This window comes from Amphiprion ocellaris, chromosome 6 (genome assembly GCF_022539595.1).
Source record: "Amphiprion ocellaris isolate individual 3 ecotype Okinawa chromosome 6, ASM2253959v1, whole genome shotgun sequence".
Classification (NCBI taxonomy): domain Eukaryota; kingdom Metazoa; phylum Chordata; class Actinopteri; family Pomacentridae; genus Amphiprion; species Amphiprion ocellaris.
In genome coordinates this window covers 39,256,444-39,282,951 of record NC_072771.1, presented here as the reverse complement: position 1 = coordinate 39,282,951, position 26,508 = coordinate 39,256,444, and the positions used below count along the sequence as shown (strand labels likewise).

The following is a 26,508-nucleotide window of genomic DNA, read 5'->3' as shown; positions in this document are numbered from 1 at the left end:
GCTTCTTAGTAGAATTTTAACGGTTAAACTGAATTTCCAGTTTAATGTTTTATTTCTGTCTGGTCACCTCCAGATGTTTGTTTTCCTCCAGAACAGGGCCGTCCACATCCTTCTGGCTGCTGACGATGACTCGGGGAGTGTTTCTACAGTCTGTCATTTATCCACAAACCCAAACATTAACATTTTTCTGCTGAGAACATCCAGGAGGAGAGGAGGCTTTCTGCTTAAACTCGCTTCCTTTCTCTTCGTCCAGACTTTGCATCAGTCCAGCTTCTTCCTTCACACGTTGTTGTGGATTAATGACCGTGGCTCCTCCCACCAGGTGAGAACCAATCAGATCAGCAGAAACAGCCTGACTGTGTTCAGTGACACAGGTAGAGTCTGAGTAATCTGATTACAGGATAACAGCAACCAGCTTTGTATGACAGACCTGAGTTTGGTTTCCATGGGACCAAGCTGCAAATGCTGCAGTTTCCTGTTTATTATCTGACTAAAGACTGATTATTGTGAATGTAGTCATCTCTGCTCATACAGCACAGACAGAATGAAACAATCATTGAGTTTCCATTAATGTATCCACTGTACAGGTTCAGGGAAACAAAGCAGCACAGATGGAGCTCTTCACATCAATTGTTTTAGTTTCATTCTGACTAAAGAACATTTAGTGGCCTGTCTGATCGCTGACATGTTCTTCTGTTTTGTCATGAAACTGGACAGCTGACCATGATGGTGATCAGCACCGTTAGGGTCACATTTTAGTTCCTGGGTCAGGTGTTGAAAATGAGGTAAAACATGTTCAAAATTACAAAAGAAATATTTCACCAAAAGCTGATTCAAGGTTTTGGAAAGGTGCAACAAGCTTAATACATGCCACTGTGATTTCCTGAGGTGGAGAGTAGAAGAGGAGACATGACAGGCCGGAATGCAGCAGAATGATCACTTAAAGTAAACTTACATGACGTGGATGTGTTGGTCTTGCAGCAGAACTCACCTGTAAGTCGTCTGGAGCTGCCATGTGGACGTCGCTGAGTCCAGCTGGGTTCCTGCTCTGCTTTTTGCTGCTGGATGTCGTTTCTTCAGCACCAGTCAGAAACAAGAAGTCGTCTGCCACAGCAGGGATCCAAAAGGACTAAAAACTGTCTAAATTAACACGAAACCAATCGTAAATGACACAAACTTCAAACTCAGAAATGTCTCTCAATGCTCAGAAAAGACTTACAAATGACTAAACTTTTTCCAAATTGATTTAAAAATTTGTCTTGAAATGTTTCCTACTGAACAAAAAGATGTTTAAAATGACTCAATAACTGTCCAGAAAGAATCCAGCGTGTCCAAAATGGAATAAATGTTGTTGAAAATGAAAGGGGAATGTCCAAAATCACAGGAACTTGTCCAATATGACTGAAAACTTGCCTAAAATGACTTAGAAACTGTTAAAATGACTACAACTTGTCCAGAACGGTTTGAGAACTCTACCTGGATGAGCAGGTATCAGTAGGTTGGCTTTGATTCTAGTTAATAGAAATCTGCTGCATGTTGTCCTCTCTCTCCACAACCTTTCTATCTTCTGTCCAAAATGACTTAAAACTGCCACAAACTGCTTAAAAGGCTTTAGAAAGATGAAAGTGTGCAGGCTGACAGCTGATGTAAATAATCAAACACAGACAGGAAATATTAACAGGTAGCTTCTAGAGATGATGAATCAGAACACAACCATTAAAACAAAAGGACTGAACCACGAGGAACAGCAGCTCTGGAACTGGGGGGAGTTCTCTAAGAACAGATTGGAGTATTTTAAAGCTCTGTGGTTTCTAGCAGGCAGAACAACATGGTTTCACTGATTTAGAAACAGGAAACACAGAGCAGAGAGATGTTTTTAGAAACCCTGATGACCACAAACAGTCTCTGTTGCACATTTACTGTCCTCATGTTCCTCTGCTGTAAACTCTGGATGTAGTTAGACCTGCAGCTCTACAACACTAAATACTCTGCTAAGCTGTCAGACGACCTGCTTTAAAGCCAACAAACCAGCAGAGAAGATAAATTAATGCCCTCATAGACTTTCTAAACACAACTGAACACCCAAAGCAGCAGTGAAAGTGTCAGATATATGAACTGTTAGGAAGTTGTGGTGAAGGCGCTTCAGAATGAGATGTTTCTCTGTAAATGTGCCTCAGTTACAGCTTTTATATCTTTCATATCCTTGAAGAAAAATGAGGATATGTGTTAAAAGCTAAAACTGTATTTAAAAGCAGAGAGAAGCAGATCTGGAATATCCTTCTGTATTTGAGCTCAGAGCAGGAATTCCAGTAAAACACTTCACTGATGGAACGACTGCAGACCAGATGACCCTCTGCTCCTCAGAGTTCCAGTTAAATCCGTTTCCTCCAGGGGGCGTCAGGAGAACATCCAGAGCTCTGGATCTCTGTGGACTAAAGCTCCTGCTGTGTTCTGAGTTTCCATCGCGGTCTGAACCCCGTAAAGCTCCGACTGATCAATCAGGAGATGTAAACAAAGAACAGACAGGAAGACTCTGTTACTGTCGATGAATTTTAAAAGCTTAACAAGGTCTGCACTTCTGTCAGAGGACTTCTTCTGTAGCTCCAGGGCTAGAAGGATAGCTTCTGAAGAACAGGGAGCAACAAACAAAAACAGCTGAAACCGTTGTCAGTTCCAGGATTTAAAATATTGCAAATTATACATTGAAAAAGCAAGAACTTGACTAATTGAAACCCTTCAGCACTGCAAAATGCCTGCCCTGAAAGGTCCTGAACCTCCAGAAAGTAGGATCATTCCTGGAGCTTTGTTTAGATGCTGGTTCTTCTGGTGGAGACGGTAAAGAACTCATACATCTTTAGGGAGCTCTGAGTAGAACTGCCAGCTGAGGTGATCCAACATCTGATCTGGGTGAAGGTCTCTCGCTGGAGGTCCCTCTGACAGGAGACCTCAAAGTCCTACAAGAAATAATAATAATAACCTGGAGCAACCTGAATCTGACTGGGTTCCAACCACAGGAATCATCGTTGTGGTTCCTCTTCAAGGACTTTTGTGAGGTTTTTCCTGTATAGACCTTCACGTCTAATGTCTCCACATTAAAAAAACTCCAAACTTCATATTTTCATGTGGTCCTGATAAATTTAATGGAAACTGCCAACACCTGCACCTGAATGTTCCCTATTTCAGACCTTGGACCCTCACTTTACATGTAGATCTAAAGTGAAAAAACATTCAATATTTGTAATGGTAAATTGTGAACCAAATATGGTAGCAGCAGGAAAGGAATGCAAAAATATGAGCGATCACCTCCTTCTTCTCACATCTCTACTGAAAGTTCAGGTCTGTAAACTGTCCTCCCTCTGCAGCTGGGTTCAGACAGAGATTCATCCTCTGAGGGTGATGAACACCTTCAGGTACAACCACTGACTACAGGATAAAGCATGACCATAAAGACTAAGGTCGTCTCTGTGTTTTCAGCTTCCTGCTGGGTTTCCTGTTGTGGACAAAGTGACCAGTCTGATTATTGAGGTCGAAGACACAAAAACAAATGTTACTGTGAGCTTCGCCATCTTCATCATCACTGAGGAGGATGAGGGGAGTGGGACTAGAGGAGGAGGGGGGTAAACAGCTGTTCTTCTGCTCATCTTGTTGTTTTTCTTCTGGTTAATAATCTTGGTTTCATCGTAGGCCAGACAACAGCAGCTCCGGCAGCAGCAGTGATGATGTCAGCAGTGAGGAAGTTACACTGCAGGACTTCCAGCCAATGGCATTACTTCCCCCTATGAGGCTGGAAACCAGCAGCCAGCCAATGAGTGAAGAGGACAGATCAGAAGAAATGACGATGGATCAGCCAGTGTTTAGTGCCTTCTCCAGCGGAGACAATCTGAACCAAAAGCAGACTCTTTCTGGTGACTTTAATTATTTTACCGACTCGCTCACTGAGTCTAACATGCACAAAACCTTTAGTGCTTCAGAGGACTTGGATTTTAACAGCAGCACAGAAAGCAGAGAGATAAATGACCAGAAAGGCAGGACTGGGTTGGATGATGTTGATAAAAACAGCACTGAGACCAATGAACCAATGTCCTCTCTGTCTGATGCTTTAGATGTTTTTGAACAACAGCACAGAAAGTGGACTGATGAAGGGTCAGCCCCCTCAAACCATTTTCAATAACTTTACTGACACAGGGACCGGGTCTGCTGTCTCTGGCACCTCATTACCCTTGGAGATCAGTGAAATAAACCCAAACCTTCAGAGTATCAGGTCAAGGGAAGTTGTTCTGGATTCAGTCTCACAGGAAGGGACAAGTTCCAGCTCAGAAGAAAGTAATGCAGACAGCAAGAACAAGGTTTTCTACAGTAGAAGTCGAATTAGCAAAGATTTCAGGTGGTGTTTCAGTCCATCCAGGAAGTTGTCCATCTGCTTTCAGGCAACCAGGGAGTGAAGGAACTGATGGGAGTGAGTGGTGACCATCATGAGGTTCAGGATTCAGTAGTTTTAACTTCACGGACAGATCTGAGGCCGAGCTCTGATGACACTGAGGAGAGTTCAGAAACGGTTCATTTTGATCCCAGAAAACAAACAGATGTTGGTTTAGATCCTGACAGTGATGAGAGTCTCGAGTCCACCATCGCCAAAGTCCAGCGAGGAACCAGTAGAAATTCCACACAGAAGATTATTGATCCTACAGCAAGTCAAAGTCAAAGTCAGCTTTATTGTCAATTCTTCAATATGTACATGACACACCAAGAATCGAAATTTCGTTACTCTCTCTTCGTGCAACAGTAGACATTAAATAAAGACTTAGAAAATAAGACATTAAAGGGCAAAACAGAACAAAGGAAGCAAAATTAGAGCCGAGCAACAACTAAGAACTAAGAAAAGTAGAACTGTAGAACAATGTAGAAACTGTTAGCTTAGCTTAGCACAAAGACTGGAAACAGGTTAGAACTGCTAGCCTAGTTTAACAAAGACTGGAAACAGGTGGAACTGTTAGCCTAGCTTAGCACAAAGACTGGAAACAGGTGGGAACGGTTAGCTTAGCTTAGCACAAAGACTGAAAACAGGTTAGAACTGTTAGCCTAGGTTAGCAGAAAGACAAAACAGGTTAGAACTGTTGGCCTAGCTCAGCATAAAGACTGGAAACAGGTTAGAACTGTTAGCCTAGCTTAGCAAAGACTGGAAAAAGGTGGAACTGTTAGCCTAGCTTACCACACAGACTGGAAACAGGTTAGAACTGTTAGCCTAGCTCAGCAGAAAGACGAAACAGGTTAGAACTGTTAGCCTAGCTTAGCAGAAAGACTGGAAACAGGTTAGAACAGTTAGTGTAGCTTAGCATAAAGACTGGAAACAGGTTAGAACTGTTATCCTAGTTTGGCAAAGACTGGAAACAGGTGGAACTGTTAGCCTAGCTTAGCACAAACACTGGAAAAAGGTGGGAACTGTTAACCTAGCTTAGCAGAAAGACGAAACGGGTTAGAACTGTTAGCCTAGCTCAGCAGAAAGATGAAACAGGTTAGAACTGTGAGCCTAACTTAGCAGAAAGACTGGAAACAGGTTAGAACAGTTAGTGTAGCTTAGCATAAAGACTGGAAACAGATTAGAAATGTTAGCCTAGTTTGGCAAAGACTAGAAACAGGTGGAACTGTTAGCCTAGCTTAGCACAAAAACTGGAAACAGGTGGGAACTGTTAGCCTAGCTTAGCAGAAAGACGAAACAGGTTAGAACTGTTAGCCTAGCTTAGCATAAAGACTAGAATCAGGTGGGAACTGTTAGCCTAGCTTAGCATAAAGACTGATAGCAGGTTAGAACTGTTAGCCTAGCTTAGCATAAAGACTGATAGCAGGTTAGAACTGTTAGCCTAGCTTACCACACAGACTGGAAACAGGTGGAACTGTTAGCCTAGCTTAGCACAAAGACTGGAAGCAGGTGGGAACTGTTAGCCTAGCTTAGCAGAAAGATGAAACGGGTTAGAACTGTTAGCCTAGCTTAGCATAAAGACTGGAAACAGGTGGGAACTGTTAGCCTAGCTTAGCATAAAGACTGATAGCAGGTTAGAACTGTTAGCCTAGCTTACCACACAGACTGGAAACAGGTGGAACTGTTAGCCTAGCTTAGCACAAAGACTGGAAACAGGTTAGAACTGTTAGCTTAGCTTAGCATAAATACTGGAAACAGAGGACCACGTTACCCATGAGCCTCTGCTCCTGGCTGGCTCAGAGACACGTTACCCATGAGTCTCTGCTCCTGGCTGCCTCAGAACCACGTTACCCATGAGCCTCTGCTATGATAATAATATGAGACAAAAAATGAACAAACTGAATAATAAAATAGCCATTAAAACATGCAAGATGACCCCTAAAGTAACTAAAGTAACAATATGAGACCAAAAATGAACAAACTGAATCAAAAATAGCCATAAAAACATGCAAAATTAACCCTAAAGTCACTAAAGTAATAATATGAGACAAAAAATGAACAAACTGAATCAAAAATGTCCATAAAAACATGCAAATTGACCCCTAAAGTCACTAAAGTAACAATACGAGGCACAAAATGAACAAACTGAAGCAAAAATAACCATAAAAACATGCAAAAGGACCCCTAAAGTCACCAAAGTAACAATATGAGACAAAACATGAACAAACTGAAGCAAAAATAGCCATAAAAACATTCAAAATGACCCCTAAAGTCACTAAATCTTTACTGTACACATTACTGCTCTCTGGCGGACACAGCGGGTAACAACACTATTATTATTTGAGGCAAAGCTGGCGACATTACAGATGAGCAGCACTTCCTGTTTCAACGTAAAACTATTGTAATGCTATTATGCTAAAACGTGGTTTTGTGAGACTCAGAAGAATCTGCAGTATGAACCAAAATGTATTTAAGGACCACTAGCTTATCGTCTCCCTCAAATTATGCTTGTTGTCACTATATGTTCAAAAATGAACACGTTATAGCTAATGTACAAATGCATTCGTGACCGGAAGTGTTAGCCGAGCTAGCGGAAGCGCTAACGGGGGTTTGATATGACACGGACTAATACCGTAACACACGTAGTTCTAAAATCAATTCTCTCCAAGACACAGAGCTCTAACTCCGTTTCCTGTCCCAGGTCTAATGTTTCAGCCTGATATCGTGATCAGCACCTTTTAAAGAGACGCTTCTGGTAGCGCTGGAGTTAGCTTGTCACTTGCTTCTGATTAGCTGCTAGCTCGCGAACGCTGCCATCACAAATGTAGCATTAGATTGTCATAAGCTACATTGTGGATTCATTTCCTGTTTGGACGTGACTTTTACGTTGAAGAGTAACAGGAAGTGCTGCTCATCTGTAATGTCGCCAGCTATACAGTTTATAATAATGTCGTGTCGTTACCGCCTGTGTCCACCAGAGGTCAGTAGCGCCCCCTCCTGTGACATGATTTTACATGAGAGATTAGATGACAGCAGACTCATAAAATACAGTAAAAAATACAGTAAAAAATACAGTAAAAAATACAGTAAAAATATACTAAAAAATACAGTAAACTACTGAAAATATATAGTCAAAATACAGTAAAAACACACCAAAAATATAGTAAAAATATTGCAAAAAATGTCATAAAAATATAGGAAAAATAAAGTAACAATAAAGACAGTAAAAAAATGTAGTACAAATACAGTAAAAATATAGTAAAAATACAGTAAAAAATATAGAAAAAATACAGTAAAATATAGTAAAAATATAGCAAAAATACAGTAACAAAAATACCTTCAATTATTACAATATCACTGTGATTCTCCACTGTGTATTATGCAGAATTGTAATATGATAGCAATTTATTTGTGTTGTGTTCATTATTGATGCCTTTAACCCTTCCATGCATAGAGGTCATGACAGTGTGCAGCTCTTCTAAAGCTGTTTTCTTGTATGTGCATAAGTTTTGATGGCATAGTTGGACATCAGCCACTACAGTGGATCCTATTGCATCATTTCTTCCACTGCCAGTGATTGGCTAGCCATTCCAAATTCTTTAAAAAAAGAGTCAAACCAAGATGGCCGGCAGGCAGCCAGAAACACCAAGTAGCTCATTTTCTTTTGTTCAAACCTTCTATAAAAAGAGACCTTTGCAGGAAAGAAAAATATGGTGACATCGAGGAACATCTAAGGAGTCATGCAATTGCAAAATTTTCCAAGTATTGATGTTATACTGGGAGGCAATTATGATTAATCTCATGTCCACTAAAGTGCACATCATGCATCACCAGCTATATTTCAACTACAATTCATTGACCACAATTAGGCTATTACTGCTGCTGTTCTTGAAAATATGTCATCTGAGAGACTTGGGAATCTATACAGGAGAGTGAATCCCTCAATGCTGTTTGAATTATTTATGCATCAATTATTTTATTTTATAGTTCACATCACATTTCACAGTTCAATACACTGTATATCATTTTATCCATTTGTTTGTTAAATCCATATTTCTAGAGCAAAATGCATGGTGGCCATCTCAGTGGACATGTAAATGTATTTTTTAGAAAAATGGGTTGAAATAAAATAAAGTTCAAACCTTCTTTTTCATGCCTAAAGATGAATAAAAACAATCGGGGGAAAAAAAAATCCTAACTGAGGTTATCATAATTCATGCATGAATGGGAGTTAGGTAAAGTTGGCAAGATATTCACAGATTTGGACTTCCGGCATCAATAACTCATGAGATATACATTGTAAAAACATAAACAATGCCTCTTTCAAATCGCTGTAATCTAGACAATGTGCTACGAGGCCAGTTTTATCAAAAGTCGCTGTCTTTCAAGTTGCAGAAATAGCACTGATGTCTATGAGCAGCCGGCTGTGCAACGAGTGAACAGGGACCGTCTGCAAATAGCAAAACCGCTGCAACAGCGAAGAGAGACAAATATTCAATTACTTAACTTTTATACACTGTAGTGTCACCAAATTTACTGCAGCCATCAATTGTCTCCTGCTGGTCATACTACAACTCTTGGTTTGACACTAAATAAAAAAAAATCTGAATTTTAAGGAATTTTTTATCATTTTATTAGTAATAAAATACAATAACTTCCCCCTTGTTTACTGTAGCGTCACCAAAATCATTGGAGCCTTCAGTTGTCTCCTGCTGCTCATACTACAACTCTTGGTTTGACACTAAATACAAAATCTGTATTTTAAGAAATTTTCATTATTTTAGTATTGTTTTAATAAATTCAATAACTTCACTCTTGTTTACTTTAGTGTCACCAAAATCACTGGAGCCTTCAATTGGCTTCTGCTGGTCATACTACAACACTTGGTTTGATATTAAGTACAAAATTAGAATTTTAAATAATTTTTATTGGTAATAAAATTCATTAACTTCACTCTTATGTACTGTAGTGTCACCAAACTCGCTGCTGCCATCAGTTGTCTCCTGACTGAGGAGACAACTGATGGCTCCAGCGAATTTGATGACACTACAGTGTATAAGAGTGAAGTTAATGAATTTTATGACTAATAAAATAAAAACTCCTTAAAATTCAGATTTTGCATTTAGTGTCAAACCAAGAGTTGTAGTATGACCAGCAGGAGACAACTGAAGGCTCCAGTGATTTTGGTAACACTACAATGTATAAGAGTGAAGTTATTGAATTTTATTACCAATAAAAATTATTTAAAATTCAAATTTTGTACTTAATATCAAACCAAGTGTTGTAGTATGAGCTTTTGCAAATTTTCAGAAATTTGGGGAATTTTTTTGCTGAATTTTTGGATCTTTTTTCAGACAAGGAAACAATATTTTTTGGTGCCCGTAAATGAGGACAACAGTAGGATTAATATCTATTTGTTATATTAATATCTATCATATTATCACCAGTAGCAGCAGCTGCTTTGGTCCCGTCCTCCGTGACTTCTATCCTGACTTCATGGAAGGCATCAGACACATAGAGACCCTCCTCCACTTCAGAAGGAACAAACTGTCAGATACCTGAAGAACCTGGGATTAAACCTGAAGGACATCCTGGATGTTTATGAACTGATGGACTGACCTGAGATCCCGGTGAAGTCGGCTGCTGTGGGGTTGAAGGCGTCACTGATGCCCATAGCGGGGAGCACCGACCTCAGGTTGAACTTGTTCTGCATTCTGAATCTGGAAACACCAGAAGAAGATCCATGTTTATGAACCAAGCCTCATGAAGAGTCTGCAAGTCCTGAACCAGTCTCTAATCCTGAAGCATTGTTCTCTACCTTGGGAGGAAGATGTCCATCCTGGTTCTGCGCAGGCCGGTGTCCCAGGACGCTAGGTGGCGCTGTGTGAGCTGAGCCTCCAGGGAGGACTGTAGCGTCTTCCTCTCGCTGGGTAGAACCACCTGCAGGCTCAGGGAGCGGCCCAGGAACGGCAGCTCCAGAACCGTGTAGCGCTGATCCGATCCCGTCCTGAGCTGACCTGAGGGGAGATCAATGAGGTCAGGACTTCTTCTGATTCAGTCATCAGTAGAGTTTAGCTCAGGTCTATTTCCACCTGATTTCACTTTAAACGTCACAGAACCATGTCCAACAGATTAAAAGAAAGACAACACCAGAGTAGAAACAGAAACGACTCACATCATTTGTAAATGCGAAACATATTTAACTAAACATTTTATTAAATATCGAGAAAGTGCAACATTTTCTCTTGTCACTGTGATAATAAACAATTATTGGATGGTGAAAGAAAATGTATTTAAATGTTCTGAATGGAACAAGGTTGTAATTAAATACAGGCAGGACTGGAAAATAAAGGGATTACAGAGATAACAGTGAGTTTCTAATAAATGTGGAGCTGCATGTCTGATAGAGGAACTGGTTGATGAGAAACAGATGGTAGAAGCTCCACTGGGATCAGCTGCAGAGAGGGATTAATGTCATTTAGTTCAGAAAATGACAAAGAAACAGTCAAACATCACCTTGATGATGATCAGAACTGTCACTGACAAATGTTATTGAACAACCATCTAAGAAGTTTAAATAACTGAAGTTCCAAATGTTCATAGAAATACTGCTCTTTTAAATTCACTGGATATATATATATATATATATATATATATATATATATATATATATATATATATATATATATATATATATATATATATATATATGTGTGTGTGTGTGTGTGTATATATGTGTGTATATATATATATATATATATATATATATATATATATATATATATATATATGTGTGTGTGTGTGTGTGTATATATGCAAAAGTATTGGCTCATCCATCCAAATAATCAGAATCAGGTGTTCCAATCACTTCCATGTCCACAGGTGTATAAAATCCAGCACCTAGGCTGCAGACTGCTTTTACAAACATTTGTGAAAGAATGGCTCGCTCTCAGGAGCTCAGTGAATTCCAGCGTGGAACTGTGATAGGATGCCACCTGTGCAACAAATCCAGTCGTGACATTTCCTGGCTCCTAAATATTCCACAGTCAACTGTCAGCTGTATTATAAGAAAGTGGAAGTGTGTAGGAACGACAGCAACTCTGCCACCAAGTGGTAGGACACGTAAACTGACGGAGCGGGATCAGTGGATGCTGAGGAGCATAGTGCCAAGAGGTGGCCTACTTTCTGCAGAGTCAATGGCTACAGACCTTCAAACTTCATGTGGCCTTCAGATTAGCTCAAGAACAGTGCTTCAGCAGAGAGCTTCATGGAATGGGTTTCCATGGCTGAGCAGCTGCATCCAAGCCATACATCACCAAGTGCAATGCAAAGCGTGGGATGCAGTGGTGTAAAGCAGCCACCACTGGACTCTAGAGCAGTGGAGACGCCTTCTCTGGAGTGACCAATCACGCTTCTCCATCTGGCAATCTGATGGACCAGTCTGGGTTTGGTGGTTGCCAGGAAAACCATACTTGTCGGACTGCATTGTGCCAAGTGTAAAGTTTGGTGGAGGGGGGATTATGGTGTGGGCTTGTTTTTCAGGAGCTGGGCTTGGCCCCTTAGTTCCAGTGAAAGGAACTCTGAATGCTTCAGCATACCAAGACATTTTGGACAATTCCATGCTCCCAACTTTGTGGGAACAGTTTGGAGCTGGTCCCTTCCTCTTCCAACATGACTGTGCACCAGTGCACAAAGCAAGGTCCATAAAGACATTGATGACAGAGTCTGGTGTGGATGAACTTGACTGGCCTGCACAGAGTCCTGACCTCAACCCCATAGAACACCTTTGGGATGAATTAGAGTGGAGACTGAGAGCCAGGCCTTCTGGTCCAACATCAGTGTGTGACCTCACAAATGTGCTTCTGGAAGAATGGTCAAAAATTCCCATAAACACACTCCTAAACCTTGTGGACAGCCTTCCCAGAAGAGTTGAAGCTGTTCTAGCTGCAAAGGGTGGACCCACGTCATATTGAACCCTATGGATTAGGAACGGGATGTCACTTATGTTCATATGCGAGTCAAGGCAGGTGAGCGAATACTTTTGGCAATATAGTGTGTATATATATATATATATATATATATATATATATATATATATATATATATATATATATATATAAGAGCAACCACAGGGAGAGCAGAAGGGAAGGATGCTGCGTGAAACGTGCAGCAGAAGCGACTTCAGATGAGTGAAACTAATCACAGAATTACACCCAGTCATATAATACACTGTATATACGCTCTATAACTAAACTGAACAGTTCCTTCTAACTGCATCCTAGAAGCTCATCCAGTGGATGATTCTGGTCTCTTACCAAAGCTGACCTCTGCAGCCTGGTACTTCATGGGCATCTTGATGGGAGTCCCATCAGACAGGATGAAGGGCAGGTTCTGGGAGTTGGTGAACAGAAACTGCTTCTGCCAGATGCCCCTGAAGGCCACCGTGTTGACCAGCGCCACCTGCAGGTGGTGTCCCCACCACAGGGCCTGGGCCTGGGCCTCTCCTGATCCAGAGAGCTCTCCGCTGCTGCTTCCTGACTGGAGGGGCCACGACTCATCTGGAGGGAACCAGGGAACGGCAGGGGTTAATGGAGAGGCCACGAGGCTGTTATCGACTCATGTGGTCTGATGCCATGAATAAATGAATGAACTGGATGACTCACAAGAACACAAAAAGAAAAAGCCGAACAAGAAAACAAAAAATCAGCCATCAGGTATCGCTGCAAAAGAAATAATCTTATCATGGACTGGGACAGGGGGAGGATTTTAACATCAGAGACAAACAAACATAAACGATGGATCAAGGAGGCCATCGAGATCAGGAAGCAGGCGAGCTGCTCCATGAACCGGGACGAGGGGGACTACACCCTCTAATAACTGGGACTCCATCCTCCAGAGACCACCGGACGGCGGGGGGCGTGGCCTATCTGACAGATTCTGACAGATCTGTCAGACTGGTCACATGATAAAAAGGACACGTCAGCACACGCCAGATGACGCTCTGAAGCAGACTGCAGTTGCAGTTGAAACATGTCAGCTAAGGTGAAACCATCTTATTTTTGATTTGTCGGTGTAAAAGAAATAACGTTATCCTATGATAGTCAACAACAAAATGAACACCATCCAAATAATAAAAGTTTCTGTCTATCTATCTATCAAAACATGATTACAGTGAAACAGCTTTGAAAGAAGTCAAAAGTCACACTGTTTTCCTGTTCAGTCCCTTCAAATTTATTCATTTTTCTGTTTTATTTTTGGTTATGTGATCATTTTGCATTTCTTTATGGTCATTTTGTGTCTCTTTGCGGTCATTTTTGTGTGTTTTTGTTCAAATTTTTTGTTTCTGTGATTATTTTGTGTCTTTTTGTGGTCATTTGGTCAACACTCAGGCTTCATTAGCTGTAGCACATTAGATCTAACAGTACAATTGATGATAAGCATTAGCTCTAATACGTTACTGTAAAAAATTAGCTGTCATACATTAGTTGTAGTATAATATATGCAATACATTAGTTGCAGTACAATAGATGCAAACAATGAGCTCTTATACATTTAAACTATTGCAGTAAAAGATGAATATTAGAGCTAAAATGCTGCAGTAAAAGAAGAATATTAGAGGAAAAATACTGCAGTAAAAGATAAATAATATGTGTGTGTGTGTGTGTGTGTGTGTGTGTGTGAGACACTAAACCACAGAAACATAACCTGTAGTTACTGTGCGTAGAACACAGCTGTGTTTACTCACACTAAGCTCCACTCTCCTTACTGAGCATTTAAAGGTTTGGAAGATCCTCCATGATGGCGGAGGGGACTGATTTCCAGGTCACAGTAGCAAAGAGCACTCAAGGAGTAAGTATAAGTTGGATACTTAGAAGCGCTATTGTTAAATATAGCAACTTTCATTATTTTCGAGCAGCTGTTTGCCACATGCAACCCTAAACTGTAACAGCTCTCCAATAGAAACACTTCTTGGTGAACAGTTTTATGACCAGGAAAACAATTTGGACTACAATGTACTCTTCATATATGTTTATATTCATGGAAACAAAACCATTGCTCACTTGTTGAACATTGAATGCAGTGGACACACACCATCAGAGTCAAATGGTTTGGACAAAAAGGAAGTCTCTTACTACTAAATCAAGACATCAAACTTGCGGAAGATCACGGTGGAGTTTCGCTCCAGCCATCCATTTGTAGCCTGAAGTCCTGCGAGAGGTTGGACATGTCGGCCCACTTCCTCATCTTAGAGAAGAACTGGATCAGACTGAGACAAGGACCTGTTAGGATTTATTTTTTTAAGGCACTGCTAGCTGAACACTGAACTTGATGTCACATATGAGTAATACAATATTGATATTTGTAATGTATAAAACAGTGTTATGGTCACTTTAAGAAGTACCTGCGCAAGGTATTATGGGATGCCTGTTACCCCATGTTTGGCAGTCTGGTCTGGCAGTTCAGAAGTAAACACATTGAAAGACACCACTCTCGTTTCGCCTCATTATATTTTATGTCTATATAAGATATACAGACATTACAATATTAATAACCATTTGTTGTGTAATTAATGTATGAGTTGTGTTGACCTGAATAGAGAGAGAGAATTAACCCCAGGCTCTGAAGGGTTAAATACATGATGGATACACACAGGTCAGGCTGGAAAGCTACAGCTGCGCGCGCACACACACACACACACACAAGTACAAAGAGTGTTTTCACACACACAGCACATTCCTATGTCCTTATAATAAAACAACTAATTTTACTGAAACCACTAAACTCAAGGTTGTTTAAGAGTGGAAACCATAATAATCCTCCCTATGAGACACCACCAGCAGCTGCATCACATCTCAGTTAACAGAGGAATAAGACTGACAGGTAGAGAGAGGGAAGAGGGATCTAGGAGGTTCTTTTACAGGATGGTTCCTGGAGATTGGATGAATTGTGTGCCAGAGATATGGACGTATCTGTGCACCAACCAATGGGAGAGCTAAGTCTACACCACGGTTATCCCCACCTTTAGCCAATCACTGTTCAATATTTGAATGATATGTTTGTGTTCAATAACCAATCACATTTCACAATACGGTATAAAATGTTCTGTTCATATCAGACTTTGTCATTTTCTGGGAGGCTGTTCCAGACAGAAAAGGTCCTTGATCAAGATTCTTTTGAGACACTGATGGCAGAAAATAAACAGCTTAATTGGAAAGTAGTAGTTTGTTTTCCATCTCAAAAAACGAACCTGCTCAACAGACACAAGTGTCAAAAAGCATTCACACAAAGCAACTAACTTTCCACTGTAAAATAATAAAAACAAGGGTTTTCTTGCAGTGAGAATTGTTTTACACCATCCAGAGGTTTGAGCAGGCACCAAAGGAAAATAATAACAGAACTTAGTATGAAATCCGTTTTCACATTTTGGGTTCCAAGTACTCAAGCATTATTGATGTGTCTGTTACTGAATAGTGAGAAAAAACAGAAAAATACTCAGATTTTTGTCAGATAAATTCACTCTACAGCATTTTATCAGTCATGCTCACTGCTGTGTGTGGTCAAACATCCATTTTAAGATAAGAAAAACTCAGCAGTAGGTTTAAGAATGAAACTAGCCCAGATGTTAAAGAACGACAAGTCTAAAAAAGAACAGGAAAACATTTTCAGTTCAGTGGCTGAACTAAATAGTCTGATACCAAGTCGAAGAAGTCATCTTGATGGTGTGGTTGCATTTTTGTTAAAATCGAAGATAAACTTTGCAAAAAACTTTTTAATATCACAACTCAACAACCACCTTGGCAGAGCATCTAAAGACAGCAGGTTAAACGCATTCGTTTTCTAATCCTGGATCATTCTTGTGTTGGAATCACCAGTTCACATATTTCTGTTTTCAGAAATCATATGAATAAGGGGCTGCTCTGTTGTTATCATCATATCACAATATCTCATTCAGAGTGCAGTTATTTCTTCTGTTACTGATCTACATCACCATGTAACACAGAACGCCTGCCTGGTGGCTAGTTTGGCCTCAAACAAAGAATGAGCAGCTTCTTCTGATGCTGCTACATCCCAATACTCATGTTAAAATAATGTGTTTTTTGAAAATGAATACTTGTAAACATTCTACTCGACCCACAAAATCAATTCGGAACCTCTAAATGTGTACACTATGGGCTCTCTGAGAAATGTTTATAACCTGAGGTAGCTCTGTGACACAGACAAAGAGGAGATATAAAAACAGGTCTACTGTGCTTGTTCACTGGCTCCTGTTTAAAATAACTCACTGAACAACTGCTGACATTTTTCAACTCCCTTTGGCAAAGCCTGAGTTTGCAAACACATAGTTCATGATCCAGTAGTTTGAAGGATTACACAGCTTTAAAAGAATAAAAGACATTTAACCAGAATCCATTAGTTATTTAAAATAGTTGAGTGTTTTTATGCATTGGGCCGTATTCAGAGGCAGGTTTTACTGGATTATTGTCCTGCAGAGGCGCCAGCGTCTGACCTGAGTTTGGACGAGTGAAGGATCCTCCCTCCATCAGTCCTTTACCCACTGTGGGAGTGGAGCCCTTCCTGCAGGCTGCATCCAGCCAACAGGCCAGCCAGTGCACCACCTCCCCCTGCAGAGACACACAAAGTGAACCATGTTAGCAAACAGCGGCGGCACAATCGTTCTGCTGATATAGAAAGCTTGATGACCGCTGGTCCGCTTCAAGCAATTTAAACAGAAGCATGAAAGGTTATGCACCACAATTACACATGTACACACACTTAGCTAAAACCTCTGCAAAACTTTAACAGCAGAAATCACAAGTGGTTGTTTTGACGGTGAGTCTGTTGAATGCCCCAGTGAGACATAATTGCACAGCATTTTAGCTGAGGTACTGAGAATTACATTTTTAGAAATAAAAGTCAATTAAAAAAAAAGCACAAAAGACAACTGCATTTGGTCTTCTCATTTTCAAACATAATACCTACACAAAACAGCTGACAGCAACAGCAAATTGGGTTTGAATTATTCTGACAATTATTTCATCTAATGCATCACTTTTTAAGAAAAAAGTCAAATGTGTGTATTTTCAGTTTTTTTATGTCACTGTAAGAAAGCATTTATGTCCACTTTATGATTTTAGATCCTGCATTTAGGTTTTCAATCTCATTTTCTCCTTCCTCTGTACGTTTTTGACATCATAGTAATTCTAATTATTATTATTTCCCACCTAACACATTTTGTAACGCACAGAAATGTGACACAACCAGGTTGTTGTTGTTGCTATTACAAATTCAATATATTCAGGTGTGTGGCCTGTTCAATCTGGCATCCCATATTTTTTTTTTTTAACCAATTTTCTGACAAGCGATTAACAGAATGATCAACTACTCATCTGGACAATAATCTGAATATTAGACAATAAAAAAAATAATAGTAGCAGCAGGCTGCACAGTAGCTTGGTGGTTAGCTCCGTCGCCTCACAGCTAGAAGATCCTCGGTTTGTGTCCCAGCCTTCCTGGGATCTTCCTGCATGGAGTCTCCATGTTCTCCTGTACATGCGTGGGTTTCCTCCAGGTTCTCCCACAGTCCAGAGACATGCTGAGGTCAATTGGTGATTCTAAACTGTCCATAGGTGTGAATGTTTGTCTCTCTGTGTAGCCCTGTGATACAGTTACCTGTCCAGGTGAACCTGTGATAGACTGTTACCTGTCCAGGTGTCCCCTGCCTTCACCCGCAGTCAGCTGGGATAGACTCCAGCCCCCCATGACCCTGATGAGGATCAAGAGGATCCGACGACTCGACGGACAGACGCTTTATTAATCCCGAGGGAAATTCAAAATATTCAGCAGCTTACATACAAAAACAAAAATAACAAAAAGGCAAAACAGACAGGTTAGTAACATGAACGTTAACGGTTAGTATATACTCTAAAAAACTTGCTGTATAATACTATAAACATTTCTAATTTTAAAATCTATAGAAATACAAATTGTATTAAAAGTCAATAAAACAGTGTTTACACCTTTCAAGACAACGTGGTTTAAAGTGATTTAAAATTATTTAAATGGTTTAAAGTGATTTTGACAGGTAGCACGAAAACACTTGTAAACTACATAAAATGCAGACATTCTACAATCACATTGGATCAGTCCTGATGTGCTCATGACTGCGTGAGTATCAGCTAAACAACACTTAAAACAGGATGATGAAATTTAAGAAAAACAATGCAATATATTATTAATGGTAATAACTTTATTTACACTGACCTTTCTCTCTGGCTGTGGTGAGCACTGGACACTTTACCACCAACAGCTGCTGGAAACTGCTTTTTGTTTCACACCTTTGCTTTTTCCTTCTGAAAAACAATCACAGTCCATAACATCTATTTTTTCAGGACAACTCAGATCATATGTCACATAAGGATGCAAGAGTGTGACCTGAGTCATGCACTTCATTTCAGTGTGAAAGAAACTTGAAAATGATCAGGTTGAAATGCGAACATTTTTCGACGGTGAATCCCTCATCCCTGGAACACACAGGAGAGAGAGAGAGAGACAACTGTCATGGGGACAGGAGGAGTGAGAGACAACTGTCATGGGGACAGGAAGAGAGAGAGACAACTGTCATGGGGACAGGAGGAGTGAGAGACAACTGTCATGGGGACAGGAGGAGTGAGAGACACCTGTCATGGGGACAGGAGGAGTGAGAGACACCTGTCATGGGGACAGGAAGAGAGAGAAACAACTGTCATGGGGACAGGAAGAGAGAGAGACAACTGTCATGGGGACAGGAAGAGAGAGAGACAGATCTGTCCTGGGAACAAGTAGAGAGAGAGAAAAACACCTGTTATGGGGGACAGGAGGAGTGAGACTTGTCCTGAGGGACATGAGCGAGACAAACAGGAAAACCTTCATCTTCATCAGTAACACCTGACAGGAAAACCTTCATCTTCATCAGTTACACCTGAAAGGAAAACCTTCATCTTCATCTTCATCAGTTACACCTGACAGGAAAACCTTCATCGTCATCTTCATCAGTAACACCTGAAAGGAGAACTTCATCGTCATCTTCATCAGTAACACATGACAGGAAACCTTCATCGTCATCTTCATCAGTAACACCTGACAGGAAAACGACACCTGGGCGGAGAACCTGGAAGAGAACGACAGGAGGGGCGACCTGGGCACAGAACTTGGAGGAGAACCTGGAGGAGAACGACAGGAGGAGCAACCTGGGCACAGAACGTGGAGGAGAACGATAGGAGGGGCCACCTGGGTGGAGAACCTGGCGGAGAACAACAGGAGGAGCGACCCGTGCACAGAACTTGGAGGAGAACGACAGGAGGAGCGACCTGGGCGGAGAACCTGGCGGAGACCGATAGGAGGGGCCACCTGTGCGCAGCATTTCGAGGAGAACCTGGAGGAGGACGACAGGAGGGGCCACCCGGGGGCAGAACTTGGAGGAGAACCTGGAGGAGAACGACAGGAGGAGCGACCCGTGCGCAGAACCTGGAGGAGAACCTGGAAGAGAACGACAGGAGGAGCGACCTGGGCAGAGAACCTGGCGGAGAATAACAGGAGGGGCCACCTGGGCAGAGAACGTGGAGGAGAACGATAGGAAGGACCACCTGTGCACAGCATCTGGAGGAGAACGACAGGAGAAGCGACCTGAGCACAGAACTTGGAGGAGAACCTGGAGGAGAACGACAGGATGAGCGACCTGAGCACAGAACCTGGAGGAGAACGACAGGAGGAGCCACCTGTGCGCAGATCCTGGAGGAGAACCTGGAGGAGAACGACAGGAGGAGCGACCTGGGCACAGAACTTGGAGGAGAACCTGGAGGAGAACGACAGGAGGGGCCACCTGGGCACAGAACTTGGAGGAGAACCTGGAGGAGAACGACAGGAGGGGCCACCTGGGCACAGAACGTGGAGGAGAACCTGGAGGAGAACGACAGGAGGAGCGACCTGAGCACAGAACTTGGAGGAGAACCTGGAGGAGAACGACAGGAGGAGCGACCTGAGCACAGAACCTGGAGGAGAACGACAGGAGGAGCCACCTGTGCGCAGATCCTGGAGGAGAACCTGGAGGAGAACGACAGGAGGAGCGACCTAGGCACAGAACTTGGAGGAGAACCTGGAGGAGAACGACAGGAGGGGCCACCTGGGCACAGAACGTGGAGGAGAACCTGGAGGAGAACGACAGGAGGGGCGACCTGAGCACAGAACTTGGAGGAGAACCTGGAGGAGAACGACAGGAGGAGCGACCTGAGCACAGAACCTGGAGGAGAACGACAGGAGGAGCAACCTGGGCACAGAACGTGGAGCAGAACGATAGGACGGGCCACCTGGGGGCAGAACTTGGAGAAACTTGGAGGAGAACGACAGGAGGAGCGACCTGGGCAGAGAACCTGGAGGAGAACAACAGGAGGGGCCACCTGGGCAGAGAACGTGGAGGAGAACGATAGGAAGGACCACCTGTGCGCAGCATCTGGAGGAGAACCTGGAGGAGAACGACAGGAGGAGCGACCTGAGCACAGAACTTGGAGGAGAACCTGGAGGAGAACGACAGGAGGAGCCACCTGTGCGCAGATCCTGGAGGAGAACCTGGAGGAGAACGACAGGAGGAGCGACCTGGGAGCAGAATTTGGAGGAGAACCTGGAGGAGAACGACAGGAGGGGCCACCTGAGCACAGAACGTGGAGGAGAACCTGGAGGAGAACGACAGGAGGAGCGACCTGGGCACAGAACGTGGAGGAGAACCTGGAGAACGACAGGAGGAGCGACCTGGGCGGAGAACCTGGTGGAGAACAACAGGAGGGGCGACCCGTGCGCAGAACCTGGAGGAGAACGACAGGAGGGGCCACCCGGGGGCAGAACTTGGAGGAGAACCTGGAGGAGAACGACAGGAGGAGCAACCTGGGCACAGAACTTGGAGGAGAACCTGGAGGAGAACGACAGGAGGAGCCACCTGAGCACAGAACTTGGAGCAGAATCTGGAGGAGAACGACAGGAGGAGCGACCTGAGCACAGAACTTGGAGGAGAACCTGGAGGAGAACGACAGGAGGAGCCACCTGTGCGCAGATCCTGGAGGAGAACATGGAGGAGAACGACAGGAGGAGCGACCTGGACGGAGAACCTGGTGGAGAACAACAGGAGGAGCAACCTGGGCACAGAACGTGGAGGAGAACGATAGGACGGGCCACCTCTGCGCAGACTCTGGAGGAGAACCTGGGCGCAGAACGTGGAGGAGAACGTCAGGAGGAGCGACCTGGGCGGAGAACCTGGCGCAGAACAACAGGAGGGGCGACCCGTGCGCAGAAACTGGAGAAGAACCTGGAGGAGAACGACAGGAGGAGCGACCTGGGCACAGAACTTGGAGGAGAACCTGGAGGAGAACGACAGGAGGAGCCACCTGTGCGCAGGTCCTGGAGGAGAACCTGGAGGAGAACGACAGGAGGGGCCACCCGGAGGCAGAACTTGGAGGAGAACCTGGAGGAGAACGACAGGAGGAGTATCTGGGCGCAGAACGACAACAGGAGGTAGGGCTAATGCAACTTTTGGTTGTTATTGATGGTGAACCAAGATGGACAGCGAGCGGGTGATGTTTTGCCCGTTTTGTGGGGAACATATAAACCGATTGACGCGGTTTTGTTTTTCGTGTGGTCGGTCTTTAGAGTGTTTAAATGGCGCAGATCAGACCGACAGAGTGCATTAGCCGCTCCTCATTGTCACTTCCGGTTCAATCCCGGAGTTGGGACATTCCCTTTCCGGTTAAATTTAATTCGTAAATTTGTTTTTGGATTTGTAAAAGTGTTTTGTCGCTTGTAAATTTGTCTTGGAGGTTGTAAAAGTGGTTTGCATCTTGTGAAATTGTTTTTCTAAAATGTAAATTTGTTACAGAACTTGTCATTTTGTTTTATGATATGTAAAAATGTTTTTCTAAATGTAAATTTGTCTCAAGTTTTGTAAAAGTGTTTTGCATTATGTAAATTTGGTTTGCACCTCTCGGCCACCGTATTGTCCTCTATCCTCGATGAATAATATCGGGGATAGAGGACAACCCTAGAGCAATATTCTGCTTTAAGCCTTCCATTAATGATGTATTTACATTCGGCTGACCCAAAGAACCTGAAAAGAATGACCAAGAATCCTTCCCTGAAAAACTCCATTGATAATTGGTATAAAGTGCACAAGCATATTGGAGACACTCCATCTATTTTCCGCTTTGCCCCGATATGGGGTAATATGCAATTCAGTGCAGGAAGGGCAGATGGTGGCTTTAAAATCTGGAAAAATGAAGGTGTGCAGAAAATAGAAGATGTGTGTTGATAATATTCTCTAAGGGCAGCCTCCTTACATTTGAACAATTGCGCCAGGTGCACGATATTCCGAAAAAACATTTCTTCAAATATTTACAGCTACTGGAGAAACTCACTCACATGATCAAAACATAAAAATGTAATGACTGAACCACCACTATCATATTGAAAATGTCATTATTTAAAAGGACAGAAGCAGGTTTCTTTGTTTTACGAGGCCTTGAAGTGTCATGATAAAGAGTCTGCCACTGATAGGCTGGAAGCATGGCAATCAGATATGCAAGAATTGTATATCTGATTGCCTCTGAATGGGAGGCAGCATGTATCAAAGCCCAGAAACAAACTATTAATACCAGAATGAACTTATTACAACACAAGTGGTTAATGAGAACCTGTATCACACCAGTGAAATTGAACCGTTTGTCCCCTGACGTTCTAGATACCTGCATTAAGTGCTCAGAAGAAAAAGGAACTCTGATTCACTGTGCTTGGGAATGTCCAAAAATCTCCAAGCCAAACTGTGTACTTTAGGTATATATCCAGAAAACTTTAAAACAATCGACTCTGATTTTGGACTCCTGCCGGCCAGGAGGACGATATCTTTATCTAGGAAGAAAATGGACATTCCTCCGATAAGCGTATGGGTGAAGGAGATGGCATACTGTACTGTATTGGAGAAACTCACTCACATGATCAGAGGTAGAACGGAGGTGTTTGAAAATGTATGGAAACAGCTGTTGGAATATCTTGAACAACAAGGTGCTGTGGGATGAACTGCTGAATGTTGAGCGTTGTGTCTGTTGTACTATTTTTATTTTATTTTTTTTCAAATGTATTCATTCTAGTTGTCTTTCTGTTTTGCCTTTTGACACCATATTGTCTGAATGTTTGTATAATGTTAAAATTGCAATAAAAATAGTGTTTAAAATTTTTTTTATCCAGATCTTAATTTCTAGGGCATCAAGGTTACGATTACTATAGATAAGGGAGATAAACTTTGCCAAATGTGAAACCCTGGGGCCTGGACCCTTCCATCCACAAAGTGTATTGGATTCTACCATATCTGGATAGGGTTCTGGACAGCCTGAGATCTTTGTAATTTGTAATTAATTTAGGTCCTTGACTTTGTTTCAGGTGACCTAATAAGAACCGAAAGTGGTAAAAAATTGTGGTTGCATTAAAATACACCCCATACTCGGCTATGCATTTATTGGGATTAACTTGTCAGTTCAGCAGTCTATATCATCATCATATCACATCACACAGTCTCTTTTTAAAACTGACTACCAGCTTTAAATGTTCAAACAATCAGACAATGTTTGAATTGCCAGTTAGTTTTGAATGATGTACTAAACGTACAACTGCAATGTTGTGGAAAAAAGAAATGTTTACTTTTGTTTAAAATGAATACCAGTAAATCTAGTCAATGATTAATATAAACACGTTAATTTTCTTACACCACACATCCTGACATTGGTCTTCCACGTTTCTTATCCTCCGAGAAGAAACGTGGAAAACCAAGAAGGGCAGCTGTCCTCCTGTTCTGATTTGTGTCCTACACAAAGTTAGACAAAAGTGAGCTCATGCAATACTACAGTTCTTATGGAAGTTCACATTGACAAATTCACACTAAACATACCTCTTTATCCAGGTACTGCATAACACTTTGAAGGGTCAACCTCCTGCTTGAAGAAATGGCTGCTTTATACAACTGCAAGAGAAAAAAAACCAAAATGAGCTGCATGTTTTGAAAAAGATAATGTGAATCAATTTTTAACCTATCTGCATCATCTTATATCGCATGAGTGAGTAAGAGTGAGAGGAAGAGATATTTTGGGTCCTTCTACATGAAACTGCATTTACGTTATCAAGTATTTCTACAAAGAACCAAAAAATCTACTACAACATTTAAAAAAAGACACAGGGATTGGATCTAACAAATATTTGATATTGTAAGTTGTACAGAAAATAAATTCCAGAATTTCAATCAATAAAAATAAATTAATTTCCCCAAATTTGCCTTTTACAAGCTCCCAAATTGAAAAAAAAAATTGCTCCATTGTTTTGTTTAATGTGACAGTGAAAATAATCTATTTGGGACAAATTTGAGGGTGTCAATATGAGCTTAATGAAGCTGTCATTAGGAATAAGAATTACATCAAACCAGATTTTTCTGAACTTTTATGGAATAATCAATTTAATGACCACCAGATTAACAGTAGACTGTAGGGTAAGTAGTAAAAGTAGAGAAAGATAAACTAGACAAGCCACACAGTTCAGACAGTGCTGCACCCTGACAGAGATCTTCATCCCCAGAGCAGCTGCGGTAGAGGAGCTCTGTTGTGATAGAGCGAGCAAGAGGATGAATACAGAGAGAGAGAGCGATGGTAGATAAACAGCGTGAATGCAAGAAATTCACAGTATTTCAGCTCGTTTCATTACTATACGCCGTACAAACACAAATGCCTCCCCTCAAACACTCGGACCATCGACAAATACGTTGACTATATGCAGTAAATATAAGCGTCCAAGTCTTTAGACTTCATTAACTTGTTATTTCACAAGTTAAAACTTACCGTGCAGATGGACAAATAGACAAATAGCGGCCCTTTTGATCCGGGGAGGGGAGGGGAGGGGAGGGGAGGGGAGGGGAGGGGAGGGGAGGGGAGGGGAGGGGAGCTCAGTTTCGCGGGCATACCGGCACAACTTTAACTGTGTGCAAACTAGCTAGCTAACAAAAGGGTAACGTTAGCCAGAAGTTGCTTGCAGGCAAATGTTGAATTCCAAAGTTTTTTTTATTGCTCCTGTCACGTCGGAAGCATTTCTAACCTAAATGAACGCCCCTCAACTAAAATGTCCGCCATTGACAACAGTGGTGTAGTTTACTAATGCGCCATTTCAAACTTTGATTAACGCGATGGATTAGCATAGAGAAAAACACGGAAATGTAGTCATATTCGCAAAGCTCTGTCAATGTGCTGATTTCATTCCATTTTATCACAGAAGAAACTGACATTGTTATTAAATTTTATCAACAAAAACTCAAAAGCACTTTCAGAAGATAACTTACCTCCTCGCTGTGTCTCTTCTCCCAGCAGAATGACGTATCCCTCCGCCCTGGTCAGTTGCACTCTGCTGCGTCACTGCGTCAGATTGCAGCTAGCTGGAAAAGGGTGTCCCTCCGCAGCTGGAAGTAGTCCGCCGCTGTTTTCTATATTGTTTTGTCAATAATTAAGTTGGGGTTGAAATACTGTGGTTTGTCCAGTTTAGACAACAGGTGAGGTCGACAGTTCTTGTATATCATAGAGTTAGGGTTTTATTTTTGATTAATCCCAAGATTATGGTATTTCTTCAGCAGGGGAGGGGGAGGCGGAGGGGGGTGGGGGGAGGCGGAGGGGGCCAAAGCACCTGCCCCTTTGCTCCTTGATGCCCAAAGTGCCCTGTTGTCAGTTTTTTTTTTAATTCTATTTAATTTTGTTTTTATTTGTAAGTGTGTGTGTGTGTGTGTGTGTGTGTGTGTAAAAGTCTCTGAGGACCAAAATAATAAATAAAACAAAACTAAAAATAATTCAGATCTACCGTCGGTCGGTCACGTGATCTACGTAGACATCCCTCACTGCTCTGAGGGGTCCAGATTGTGTTGTCTCGTTATTTTTTATAATAATCAGACGAGGCGTGTTGGCTGGTCTTGGCTTTTAATGCGGGCAGCTTCCACATAAACAATACAGTGCGTGGGGTTGCTATGCACATTTCCTGTATGTGGCATGCTGGGT

At 42.0% G+C, this 26,508-nt stretch overlaps 2 protein-coding genes and 1 long non-coding RNA gene across 3 annotated transcripts in view; 1 reads left to right on the top strand and 2 right to left on the bottom strand.

The window, feature by feature from the left end:
- Positions 1–26,096, bottom strand: part of LOC111575742 (complement C3-like) — a 37,246-nt gene extending 11,150 nt beyond the window's left edge. The window contains exon 1 of the mRNA XM_055011074.1: positions 25,806–26,096. The gene's annotated coding sequence lies outside the window, so the exon portion shown is untranslated. The remainder of the gene's footprint in view (positions 1–25,805) is intronic.
- On the top strand, positions 138–1,363 carry LOC118471855 (uncharacterized). Its single transcript, XR_008601876.1, has 2 exons — positions 138–322; positions 982–1,363. It is a non-coding gene; the product is annotated as an uncharacterized LOC118471855 (long non-coding RNA).
- Positions 9,761–13,110, bottom strand: LOC118469458 (probable serpin E3). The gene is made up of 3 exons (XM_055011075.1): positions 12,733–13,110; positions 10,236–10,434; positions 9,761–10,137 (listed from the first exon to the last, which is right to left on the bottom strand). The coding sequence occupies exons 1-3, from the start codon at positions 12,767–12,769 to the stop codon at positions 10,017–10,019; spliced, it is 357 nt and encodes a 118-aa protein (XP_054867050.1). The 5' UTR covers positions 12,770–13,110; the 3' UTR covers positions 9,761–10,016.
- Positions 26,097–26,508: the final 412 nt, after the last annotated feature.

What these genes read in the sequence shown, in the direction of transcription:
- LOC118469458 (XM_055011075.1), bottom strand. Translation starts at nt 12,769, where the DNA reads ATGCCCATGAAGTACCAGGCTGCAGAGGTCAGCTTTG. An exon ending in GGCTGCAGAGGTCAGCTTTG is followed by an intron (nt 10,435 to 12,732) that starts GTAAGAGACCAG and finishes ATCTCCCCTCAG; the next exon opens with GTCAGCTCAGGACGGGATCG. An exon ending in ATGGACATCTTCCTCCCAAG is followed by an intron (nt 10,138 to 10,235) that starts GTAGAGAACAAT and finishes TGGTGTTTCCAG; the next exon opens with ATTCAGAATGCAGAACAAGT.